Source organism: Rhipicephalus microplus, chromosome 1 (genome assembly GCF_043290135.1).
Source record: "Rhipicephalus microplus isolate Deutch F79 chromosome 1, USDA_Rmic, whole genome shotgun sequence".
NCBI classification, from domain to species: domain Eukaryota; kingdom Metazoa; phylum Arthropoda; class Arachnida; order Ixodida; family Ixodidae; genus Rhipicephalus; species Rhipicephalus microplus.
The window spans coordinates 27,712,881-27,726,250 of NC_134700.1; the positions used below are offsets into that span (position 1 = coordinate 27,712,881).

A 13,370-nucleotide genomic window follows, 5' to 3' on the forward strand; every position below is an offset into this window, starting at 1 on the left:
CAGTTTACCGATAAAACCTTCCGAAGCTTCGTCCTACTTATCATCATTGACTCCGTGGATATGCTGCGATATCTTTTTGTGATCACATTGCGAACAATTACTTTGAACAACATATATCCGATTTTCGAACCATAACGAACGGCGTGGCCGCGAGGCTGATTTGGTCACATTTGATGCGTCACTACTTAATAACGGCCAAAACTATGCAATGTTTCTTTACAAAAAATGGTAGATGATGTCCTTGACTTCAATCAGGCCATTTAAAAATAGCCTTCTGAAAAACTATTTTTTAAACAATGGTGTTTTTAGTAAACCACTTACATTTGATCACAATTGTGTACCAAAACAAAGTGCGATAAAAACTTAAAAGTTATTTGGTATGAAAGCGAAAGTATAAGTTAATTACTGAGTTTAATTATCCTGATTGTTTACCAGCAGGAAACTTTGTGTGGTTTGGCATGTTTGTAATTTTCTGCTTTGAAATGTTTCACTAAGTAAAAAAAAACTGTTGCGTCACAACATTCTCCATTACTTGCACTTCAACAAGAATAGATATCGTAATTGAGAAGCGCTCAGTTTTTTTACTAATATGAGCTCCGATTTGGGAAATCGCGAAATTTACGGAAAAGTGTTTTTCAACGTCTAAAGTTATATATGTATTTTTCAGGCAAACGTTTTTTTTTTTTACAAGACAATGTTCCATACTACTATTCCAGCGCCGATGCCAAGGTCTACAGTAAATTTTATTAAAATGAGCAATAATGATTAGGAGATCGTGCTCGATCTTACGAGGACACATCCAGGGGTAGTTAGGCGCCGATAAATAAGTTTGTCGCACAAGGTTATTTGTCGCACAAGGGCGGAAATGAAGCAGCTTTTCCATCCCTACATTAATCACTATGCTATATCGTGTCAGCGGGGTTTTCATTACGGCATCGCAACATTATCACAACTCCGAGTTATTGCAGATATTGCTGCCAGGACAACTGCGCACTGGCCAAGATTACGAGCATTCTTCGTACATTGACAAAGCACCATGCGATAACAGTTTCTCAACAACCAGTGATTCCTTTTTCAACTTTTAGGAAGGTTAATGCAGCTCTCCACCAGCACTGGAAACTCGAGTAATGCCAGTCTGCAAGGACGTTTCACTGGGGGCCATACTCTTGGCCACAAAACAATGCTACATCATTTTTATTGCAGACAAACGAAAACAATCTACTAAGTTAAGCAGCTTAGGGTGCTACTTTTCAGGAGGATGCAACACCCAGCAAGAAGCCACCGGCAAACCCTGTAGCCAGAAATACATTGTCCTTGACGAACTTCTGGGCCTGCAAAGATATTGGGAGAGTGAAGAAGGCAGAACACATTAAGTGAAAGAACTCCTGACCTGCACAGAAAGCAAACACTGGAAAAGCCGCATTCATAAACTTTTTTGTGGCTACAATTACAAGTATACGCTTGCACGGTACTCACTGGATGCCATAAATCATAGCTTTTGCAAGTTGGGAAGTAAGCACTAAGCCATTAATCGGCATTCGGTGCGCTTTGTCGATACTGTGGCTGAAGAAGAATGATGCTAAAACTGCTGCTTGGGTGAGTTAGTTTATAATTAGGATAGATTTACCGGCTTTTCATCATGTCCCCTTTGCGTCGCTTCGATGGGTGCCATGAAAAAGGCCTTGCGTTCAAAGTAACAAATCAGTTGACAGTTCACTGCTGTGTTATCCTTCATAAGTGCTGGGTCTTTTTGCGCCGGTAAATCTATTTTAATTAGGAATGCTGACTGAGCCTTTAATAATGGGTTGGAAGCATTCAACGACCCACTCATTACGCAATTTGTGTAGTGCAACACCCGTGGTGTTTATTTTATACTTTCCTATACTACATATGTTAACATAGCTCCTTCTCGACATGACAATGTCTTTTTGCACAAGAGTTTCGAGCACTAACATAGCTCTACTATACATAGAACACCACGGAGACGACCCAAGTTTGAAGCCCATTCTATCTTGGATATTTATTTTTTCTTATTTTTGCTCGATTGTGGCTACGGACAACTACAGCACCAGGAACTGCCCTTGTTATCTAACAATAGCTTTCACTGTAAAACTATTCAGTACAGCCGTGTCCACGTTTGGTATAGCGTGCGTGCCTTGCTTCGGGGGGCGACAACTTGCGGCTGTCACAAGCTTTGATGTGGTGTTACCAGGAGCATGTGCTGACATACTTTGCACAACATCCAAGTGGCAACGTTCAAAGATACTAGCTCACCGAAAATGCACACTCCCTCAGGTCGCTGTAGACATCTCGATTCTAAAAGACGACTCATTTCGATGGATAACATGCGCGTGCTTCGTGCTCGAAACAATGTGCACATTTCCCCGAGCTGTGGCTACACAGGACAAACTGGACGGTTTATTCACAACTGCTTGAGAAAATGATTAATGTGTGTGGCTTAACGCTCCGAAATTACGATATGATTATGGGAGACGGCGTAGTGAAGGGCTACGAAAATTTCTACCACTTCCGGTTCTTTAACGTGCACCCAAATCTGAGCACGCGAGCCTACAGCATTTCCGCCTCCATCGAAAATGTAGCCGCCACAGCTGGGATTTGATCCGGTGACCTGCCGGTAGCAGCCGAGTGATTTAGCCAGAAGACCACCACAGCGGGCTGATCGCTTGAGAAACCATGCACTGCTAAAGTGATGCAGCACACCTCCTGGCGCATACGTTAAAGGGACCCACAACTGGCCAGAATGCGTGATTAGATTCAGGTGAAAAGGAAAAGAGCGTGCACTATGGTGACAGGTGACAGGATACCTTTGGCGATTTGAGTAGGATTTATATTTTTAAATTGCGTTTAAAAGTAACGAAAACCCGGCATGTCACACCCCTAGCACAAGTGCCATGAACCACAAATATGAAGTCTTAACTTTGCTGTGATTACTTAAAAGTGAACCAGAATAAGCGCTTAAATTTTGAATATGTGTTATCATCCATTTTTGTGTTTCTATGCAGGTTACAAGATAAAAGAAGTAGAGCATGAAAATCGGCGTTTCTTTCATGGCCTCTGCAGGGAAATGGGTGCAGCTGTGCATGCACGCAGTGTTTCCGGAGTAGCGATTCCCATCGCGTTGGGCGCGTTGGAAGAAGCACGCAAGCTTGTGAATGCGATCGCTGCGACACGCGAAATGCCATTGACCTACTGCTCTATGGAGAATTTCTTCCACTGATGCGTGCTGCTAGTGGCGGTGATGGTGGCGGTCCGTCGGATTCGTTGCCATTGCTGTCGTCCGTCAAAGCATGTCGCTCTGGCATAACTTGATAAAGGTCCGAATTTCGCGCTCGCATGCGAGCCAATATTCATTCTTTTAACTTCCTCAAGTTGTCAACTGATGACATATCAAAGCCGTCCAACTACAGTCGCACGTGAACCATAGAGAAATATACTATATAAAGAGTGACCACTGGAGCCCTTTCGCGGCCCAGCTAGAAGGGGCCCGACCGACCGCTAGATGGCGTAACCATCTTCGCTTTTACCCCTTTGTTAAGACATGTAATAGCCTCTTCAAAAGGACATCAAATACCCAAGTTTGACATCAAGTTTTCGCGAAAAAGAAATTTATTAATTTGTGCAATTTTGATATCTGCTCTACATCATGTCCCGCTGATGACATTTAATGCCTTACAACAAAAGCAGTAAAGTGTAACTAGAAAGCGTTGTGTTTCTGCATTTGTTTTGCACAAAGAAGCACATTCATGTGGTTTAGATGTGCTGTACATGTATTTCCTTTGTGGAATCATGCATGTGAGGCATAGTGGTAAAGACACTCGCCTTCGGAGCATGAAGGTAATATTCAAATCCCAGCATTGGAAAGATAACTTTTTGTTACTTTATTTATGCGGAAGAAATTATCGGGTCTGACCAGCCGCTCGTGGCGCTTGGGCCGCAGGGCCCTGTAACAGACCGGACTATCTGCTATCAGCATTCGCCCTAGGCGATATTGTCTCCTCCTCCTCTCCACCGTTTCGTGCGCTTTACTTTCCTTACTTTGCTTTCTTTCCCCCTTCCCCGCTGTGAGCGTGGCTACTTAAGCCCAGCAAATAAACGGCCAGGGGTCTTTCGTCATGGCGAGGCCCAGCCAAGTGTTCATCGTCGTCTTGTCTCTGAGCTAAACGTTACATGGTGTCAGAAGTGGTCCTGACGTTCGAAATGAACCTCGTCAAGCCCCCGGAACCGCTGCAACTGTCCGGCAACATCAGGAAAAACTGGCTGGTATTCAAGCAGAAGCTGCAGCTGTTCATCACCGCTACGGAACCAAAGAAGCCCTGCCTATCGGTCGTAAAAGCAGCGATTCTTCTGAGCACCGCGGGGGACGAGGCACTCGATGTCTACAACAACTTCTCGTTTGCCACAGGTGAGAGCAGAGAAGATTATGACACGTTAGTGCGCAAGTTTGAAGAATATTGTGTCGACCAGGGTAATGAAGTCCACGAAAGGCACATTTTTCGACTGCGAACACAGGAAGAGGCCGAGCCTTTCAGCGGTTCCTACGGGACTTAAAAAAGCGAGCAAAGCTGTGCAACTTCGGTACGCTTGAAGAGTCCATGATCAGGGATCGAGTGGTGTTTGGGACAAATAATGCGAAACTTCGAGAAAAGTTGCTGAGTGACAAAGACTTAAACTTGCAGAAAGCAGAAGAAATTTGCAAAGCCGCTGAGCTTGCTGCCATTCAGAGCGCAGCATGGTCAAATGAAAGCCTGCACGTTGACTTTACATGCAGCACACACCGCACGAAGTTTGCGAATGGAACTCGGTGTCGAAATTGTAACAAGGTACATGCCCTTGAGCGGTGCCCGACGTATGAAAAAACTTGTTATACATGCAAAAAACGAAATCACTTCGCCGCATGCTGCAACAATGCGCGCAAGATAACCAAGGTTCACAAAGCCGAAGAAAGCGATGAAAATTTTGACATCTTGGGCATCAGCATTTGCGGCGCCACCGGAGACATAGGAGCGGATTGGATGGTTCGCGGAAAAATAGCCGGTCAGGAGATACAATTCAAGGTAGATACCGGGTCTCAGGCGAATTTGCTGCCCCTAATCCTGTTCAACCGAATCGCCCACGCAAGCACTCCGCGAAAGAGCGCCGCTGTCCTCACAGCATACAACGGCAGTGCAATCAAACACGTTGGCGTGGCGAACGAAGACCTCGAGATAAGCGAAGCACAGCATTCAGTCTCGTTCTTTATCGTGAAAAAGGGGCGCCAAGCCATCCTTGGCTTAAAGACATGCCAGCAGTTTGGTCTGGTACCGGTGACGACGAACGCCGTGAATGTAGGCGATGAGCAAACGAAATTCCGGCTTGCATTTCCTGACCTTTTCAGCGGCACCGGCTGCGTCAAGCGACCCTACAAAATGGTGCTACAAGAGGATGCCGTTCCAGTCGTGCAGCCTGCCCGCAGAGTACCCATAGCGTTGAAAGGACGCCTGCGACAAGAACTGCAACGAATGGAAAAGGCCTCAATCATCGTCAAGGTGGACGAACCAACTGACTGGGTGAGCCCCCTGGTAGTTGTGCACAAGAAGGATGGTACCCTTCGCATTTGCATGGACCCTAGAGCAGTGAACAGGAGCAATAAGTGGGAGCACTATCCTATGCATTCACGAGAGGACATAGAGAGCGAGCTGGCAGGAGCACAATACTTCTCCCGGCTCGACGCTAATGCCGGCTTTCATCAGATTCTTTTAGATGAGGCCACTTCATGAATATGCACTTTTGCGACACCATTTGGGCGGTACCGTTTTTTGCGTCTGCCTTTCGGAGTTTCCTCAGCCAGTGAGGTGTTCCAGAAGACTCTAACAGAGATGTTCGAAGGGCTGCCGGGAGTGCGCGTCTACGTAGACGACGTTTTAATATGGGGCGACTCAAAGAAAGAACACGACGAACGCGTCATTGCAGTGCTAAGGCAAGAGAAAGGGCTGACATTTATTCCAGCTAAATGCGTGTTCTGCACCACGCAGGTTGCATTCCTTGGCGATGTTATCAAAAGAGACGAAATTCGTCCTAGTCTCGATTTAATCGAAAGCGTTTGTGCCATGCCAGCCCCAAAAGATAAACAGGGTGTGCGCAGATTACTCGGGGTTGTGAACTACTTTCGAAAGTACCTGCCAGCTTTGAGCAACAAAACGGCGTTGCTGCGTAGCCTGGTGAAAGAAGCATCGGTGTTTGAGTGGACAACAGCCCATCGGCGCGAATGGGACCAGATCTGCGCAGCGCTCGCTAAGCCTCCGTTGCTGGCTCTTTTTGATGAAAAAAGAAACACTAAGATAACTGCGGATGCCTCAGGAACAGGTATCGGCGCTGCCTTATTGCAAAGACACGGGGATGACTGGCGCCCAGTGACCTACGCCTCAAGAGCACTGACGCCGAGTGAAGAGCGATACACCCACATAGAAAAGGAAACACTGGCAATTGTTGTCGCTTGTGAAAAATTTCATCAGTTCGTGTATGGACAAAGCATTACGATAGAAACTGATCACAGACCATTACTTGCGATTGCTGAAAAGAACATTGCAGATATGCCACCCAGGCTACAGCGGTTTTTCATCCGTCTTATGAAATATGATTTTTTGTTGCAGTTTGTACCTGGTAGGGACCTGTTACTCGCAGACCTGCTGTCTCGTGCCGCACTACCAACTGGCGGAGGCGACCAAGTCGAGGACGTGGACGTCCACACAACGCAAGTAGTCACCAGCATCATAAGCAAAGCGACTATGTTGCAGCTGCAGAAGGAAACCCTCGAAGATCCGCTTCTCAGCCGCACCATGAAACAAATGAAAGATGGCATGGCAATAGACGGCGTACTGAAACCGTATGCGGAAGAGCTATCCGTGGTCAATGGAGTGGTGCTAAAGGGTTGCATAGTTGTGGTGCCTAAATCAATGCGTGCGAACATTCTTGAGCGAATTCACGAAGGCCACTTGGGTATGAACAAGTGCAAAGCTAGAGCCCGTAGACTGGTTTTCTGGCCGGGAATGAGCAGTGACATTGAGCAACGAGCGCAAACGTGCAGCGTATGTCGAGAGTACGCATACAGTCAACCGAATGAACCCCTCCTGCTACAGCCAACGCCCGACTGACCGTGGCATCGCGTAGGCATAGACCTATTTACATTCGCTGGAGAACACTACGTAGTTGTGTTTGATGCCCATTCGAACTTTCCTGACGTCGAGAAACACAGAGGTACCACGGCGGGGGAAGTAATCGACAAGATATCTGCTATCTTCTCGCGATACGGCATTCCCAACCAAGTTTGTACCGACAACGGGCCTCAATTTGCATCGCGAGAGTTCGCGTCCTTCGTGCGCCGATATGACTTCAAGCATATTACCTCGAGTCCAGAGTTCCCACGGTCAAATGGCTTAGCTGAAAAGGGGGTACAGATCGTAAAGCGTATTCTAAAGAAAACCCACGAGTCCCGGGGTGATGTATGGCTTGGTATGTTGGCTTATCGATCTTCTCCCCTTGACAGCGGTCACTCACCCGGAGAACTACTGCAAGGTCGCCGCCTGCACGCCACTCTTCCAGAATACAACGTCGACGGAGGCATACCTGTATGAAAACAGCGACAGTCTTCCCGAGGCAGGCCACTACCACCCTTGGAAGCCAGAAATGTGGTCCGGATCAAACATGGAAGCTGGTCACGCCGAGCGAAAGTGGTACAAGAGACTGCACCACGATCACACGTGGTAAGAACGGAAGACCATGGGCCCCTGAGACGGAACCGACAGCACTTGCTGCGAACGGACGAAAACTTCGACGACAAGGTCAGCACCTAGGGTAATCCGAACCCCGACGCAAGGCCCCCGATGAAGTTCAGTGATGGACACCGCAGCAACAACACGCCGGACAACCCACTGGAAAGTCACCAGGTGCAACCAGCTCAGCCAGAGAAAGATTATAACGCCACCACTTCTCCAGACACTCCAGGAAGCCCACTGGCTGGCCTGCGCAGGTCAGGATGCCAGCGCAGCGAACCGAAGCGCCTTCACTACGGGCCATCCTTCCATCAAGTAAATGAGTGCAAAAGAAATTAGTGTTTTGAAAGTGTGTGAAGAGAAGATGTAACAGACCGGACTATCTGCTATCAGCATTCGCCCTAGGCGATATTGTCTCCTCCTTCTCTCCACCGTTTCGTCTGCTTTACTTTCCTTCCTTTGCTTTCTTTCCCCCTTTCCCGCTGTGAGCGCGGCTACTTAAGCCCAGAAAATAAACGGCCAGGGGTCTTTCGTCATGGCGAGGCCCAGCCAAGTGTTCATAGTCGTCTTGTCTCTGAGCTAAACGTTACAGGCCCTACGGGAGTGTCCGCTCTTTATGTAAGTATGTTTCTCTATGCATAAACTACCACGCGTAAATTGTAATTTACATGTAAATGCATCGTTTCGTTTTCAAAGACTTGGCTTAAGTTGAAAAAACTACCTGTGCACGGCCAAAAGTACTTGCAGAAGAATCCCCGAGAAAGTGCTGTAACTCCTGTAAAATGATTTTGCACGCTAGAAAGCAGTGGTCGCGGGACTGCAAACTTTACAAACACAACATTACGTGTCTTTACTTAGGCTTTTACTTTTCATCACTGCTGGTGTTACACTGGCGTATAATCGCTGTAGCGATCACATTCACTGTTTACATCATGTCTCCTTAAGACTTCATAATTGCCGCAAATAAAAAAATTCTGATTATAAATGCTTTACGGCATCCGCATTACCAATCCGTGATTACATGCTTGGACCGATAAGCTTTATTATCACTCAAGAAAACGGGTACCATAAATATTGGTTGTGGGTCCCTTTAAGTCATGGTCGTAAACACATTTTGAGCATGTTAAAATTATTGGCAAGAGCAGAGACCAAACGTCGCGGGAACTACGAAACGCCTCTAATAGATCCCTCGCCTGCGTCGGTGACAAATCGATTGATGGAGCTAGGCATGCTTCAATTGATATTTTGTGTATTATATGACGCAATACAAGTATTGGCAGCACTTGTGTTTTGGCCGACAGTCGGCCTCTTATCGTGTTCCAAAAGACAAGCTTTTGCCTTAATTATTAGAATATGTACTGCACAAAATGTGCGGTTGACGTGGGCATTTGAATGAGTTCGAAGCCAATTTTCTGCGCCACTTTTTTTAATTGTGAAGCAGTTGTGAATGATGGCTAATGACAGTTTGTCAGTAATCACCAGCGTGACCGCATGGGCAGTGATATTGTGCCAACGGCCGCTGTTCAGCCGGCATCCATAGCCACAATGTAACCTGATTGTCAACAATATGTGCATGAATTACCTTCAAACACCCTTCAAGAATAGTATTTTTTTACTTCTGGCCAGGGGAGAAAACATCATACATATTTTGAAAGTCATCCCACCGCTTTTCGTTGCAATTAGTGTGCGAAATTGCGACCTTTGAGCTGTTAGTTGTAGCATGCATATGAAAGCTGCTATGGTGGAATATGCCCACCGCTACAAAACTCTTGTTTACGACGTTGTTTTTGCTCGTGGACGCCATTCATTAGAACTTATAGCAATATACCGCTTCACTGCAAAAGTACAAGCGTGCTTATCACGTGCAAATAAGTCTGCGGCACGCCGCCTGCACCGGAACATAGCGCCGCATTTTGTCTACTACGCACAGAATGAGTGGCTTCACTGCACAGCCGTTGAACACAATAATGGACCTATGCGCAACTCTGTTCCCGTAGGGGGCATATAGAGTAACTATATTGACAAAGTGCAGGTGTGTGTGAAAGCAGAACAATACTGCTCAAAAGAGAAAGCACCACACAGACGTGGTTTAAAACAACAGATTCAACCGTCCACTTCCCTTTCGAAAAGCGAGGCGAGATCACGTAATCCCACTCTGCAAGTGACAGAGATTTCAGCTGCGCCCGCGCCTACAGTGTTGGGCCTCGTGCCCAATAGTGCAGCATGTTTTGTAGAAGAACTTCCGCGCTATTAAAGTGTGACACTTATCTTTGGTCGCTTTTATGTGTGGTAAGTGTTGCAAGTCAAGACGAGCATGTTCAAGTGGTTTTTAGGAGTTTTATTGGCTGTACAAAGCAGCGATCGCATCCATCAGCGTCGATCAGTCAGCGTCAGAGTCAATCGAGGGTCACAGAGGTTTCTTCAGCGCTGATCATTTCATGTAAGTATTGCATTTACATTTTTAGAGTATTAGCGAAAGTTTGTAGTGAGTATTTGTGTTCTTTATTATATCAATTGTGTAAGAGTACACTATATGCCTGTTTGTGTAAGAATACTTTGTGTAATGCTGTTGCCTGATGGTGCACATGTGTCTGCAGCAAGGCTTGAGATTGAATTCATTTGACACCTAGTCAGTGAAGTATTGAATGAAAATAGGTCTCCATTAAAATGTGACCCCTTTTTATGGGTCAGTTTTTTGAGCATCGTAAATGATGCGATGGTGACCAGTAATAATCGGTAGACAGTTTTCCCACAGGGTAAACTGCACAGGTGCTTGTCAGACAGGGCTAACTAAGGGCTATTTTAACGTTCTACTGCTCAATGCAAATGGGTTCACATGTATGCTATTTAGTAAAACTATAGGTTTCCACATTACAGAAGACTAAGAACATTTTGGGTAAAGAATGCTCGGTTGCTGCATGAAAGGCAGAAACTGGGAACTTGAGCACAGTTGGTGTAACTTACACTGCCCTTAACACAGAAAGGTGCAGAAAGGTTGGATCGAGGCAAAATGGCGCAAATGGCACTGTTTTACCACCACTGGTCTCATAGCACAGGCCTCACTTACCTCTTCAAGCAGCCTGGGCAGCTTGCCATCAGTGCGCCGTGCCAACTCATTTTGTGCCTGCTGCAAATCCTTGTTGAGCCTGGACCAGTTCACCTTCACGTAGCCCTGGTGCTGAGCCACCTGCAAACCAGCATCCAAGTTAGAGTAGTGGTAAACAAAATCTGATTGTCTCCCAACTCCACGGTTTGCTCCCCTCTTTTCACTTTGCTTCAGGGCCTTGCTACATGGCGTCGAAACTTGGGCGTGTTTGTCGAAGATTGGAGGGAACACACAATGCAAAGGAAGTGTTGTGTGTGCGCCGCCCTTCTTTGTCCCTGCCTTGCTTTCTTCTACAGCTTGCTACTCGGCAGTCCATTTTCTACACCACAATGAACCAAGCGGCGTTTTCATAAAAAGCAACCTTTGCAAAACTCACAGTTGGCCCAGTCCTCTATTTTTTCAGTGCCCGTGCGAAAGAGCGAATTTAAATGAGAAACAATCCTCGGCGTTGGCGCGGCGTTTTGCCGCCAGGCACCACCACCGAAGTAGACATGCCGCCGCATCATCTCTCGTGCAGACGATTGCCATGGCTGCATTTGAAGCTACAATGCAGTTCGATTGTATTCTCACTGTTAAAGTATAATGGAAATTTGTAAATGAAAATGGTGAAGCACTGGGCACCCAGCTAGTTTCAAAGACACGTTACGTTCACAGCTACTTGATTGAGGCGCTTGCGTATCATCTGCTAGGCCAATAACAAATAGGTCATGCAGTAATCGGCGTAAGATAGTTCTGTGAGAATGACATTCACTTGACTGAGAGTTGCTTGTTTCAATTACTGAAAGTCGAAAGCTTTTACCGGGAGATATTACTGAAAAGCTTGGGTACCTAATGTTCCCTGATGCTTGCTACAGTCTAGTGGTATAGCACATTATACGCAAGCCCGTAGTTCATGCGCTAAATTGTACGAAATGCCACTGGACTGCTTCCAGGGTGATCATCCGTTCCGTTCGCAAAGCTTTTCTGTATTACATGTGTTGCCACCGAGAAAAAGAAAGTGCCAGAGAATGAGGAACTACGCCAGATGATTCCACCATTAGAAAGCTTAAACAATAAAATTGTGGTGAAACAAAAAAAAAAGGTCACAGCTTTGCCGCAAAAGCAAAGCAATGAACGTGACGAAATTCGACCAACTTCACTTGACACGCTGAAGACGCTAAGTGCCACATTCTTTTCAAGACACCCACAATGAGGGAGTGCTATAGTAATAGACCACTTTGCTTGCACATGTGCAGGCTACACTTGCCATGGAACAAATCGCACGTGTAGACTGAATTATGCAGATCGTTCAATCATTTTCGAAAACAGCATTATTCAAGACATTTGCTGGGGTATGGCTTCACTGGCGATATTCTCTGTGCAAAGCTTGCTAAACTATAGCTGTCTATAAGGGTGTTTGAGCAGGAGAGGCAATACGATAGTGCAATAATATATGGTGTTGAACGTCCCACAACTACAATATGATTAAGAAAGATGCCGCAGTGAAAGACTCCAGAAATTTTGATTACCTGGGGTTCCTTAATGTGCACCTAAATCTAATAGGCACACGGGCCTCAAACATTTTCGCCTCCATTAAAAAATGCAGCCCCCGCAGTCAATAGCATACTGCATATACTAAGGTATTAATTACTGCTTCGTGTTATTACAAGTACCCCTATGCAAAAACGCCTCGGTGTGTAAGATGATGTAATTTTTCTTTCTTTTTTTTTTCAACTGCTACTGCTCCAACACCACCCCACTTAACATGCACGCCATATCAAGTGATCAACACAAACATTCAGTTTGCTAGTAGTATATAAGGTATTACTGCTTCGTGTTATTAAAAGTACCCCTATGCAAAAACGCCTCGGTGTGTAAGATGATGTGATTTTTCTTTCTTTTTTTTCAACTGCTACAGCACCAACACCACCCCACTTAACATGCATGCCGTATCAAGTGATCAACGCAAGCATTCAGTTTGCTAATAGTATATCAAACATACAGTTCCCGAGAGAAAGTACGTGCCACATAAAGACAGCTTCAAGTCTTTCATAGAAGCCTAATTTGTTCTACCTGAATTCCTTAAAGGGGCCCTGGAACACATTTTGAGCATGGTCAGAAAATGCTGCTGTTCAGTAGTAAAAGCTCCCGAGAACAGGCGAGCCAACTATTATAGTACAGCAGGCGGCCTGCAATTCACAATAATCAAAGTCGGCTAAAAATTACTTTCTCTTGTCTCAACAAGTGACAAAGGAACCTCACAGATCACTTGTAGAAGGCCTTCTATCAGACATTGACTGATTTGAACACGGCACGCTCAGTTGTTACAGGGATTGCTGCAGAAGCCCACAACTTGTCCAGACGTGGGTGTGCGATCACACTGAAAAAGCCGCATATTCGAAGAAAAAAAAATAATAAAAAAGTGCACAAGGTCATGAGCATGATGTATTTATTTTGCCCATGCCATCCCCCTCCTGCTTAGTTTCCAGCACTTTAGTCAGGGTGGGACAAGAGAG

General features: G+C 45.8%; 1 protein-coding gene across 1 annotated transcript in view; it reads right to left on the bottom strand.

Annotated features, from left to right (window-relative positions):
• Nucleotides 1-1,146: 1,146 nt before the first annotated feature.
• The window catches only part of LOC119178107 (FUN14 domain-containing protein 1-like), a 91,315-nt gene continuing 79,091 nt past the window's right edge, over nucleotides 1,147-13,370 (bottom strand). Inside the window, exons 5-6 of the mRNA XM_037429266.2 lie at nucleotides 10,837-10,956; nucleotides 1,147-1,331 (exon numbers count right to left, since the gene is read on the bottom strand). Coding sequence (XP_037285163.1) covers nucleotides 1,251-1,331; nucleotides 10,837-10,956 — 201 coding nt within the window. The 3' untranslated portion in view covers nucleotides 1,147-1,250. The remainder of the gene's footprint in view (nucleotides 1,332-10,836; nucleotides 10,957-13,370) is intronic.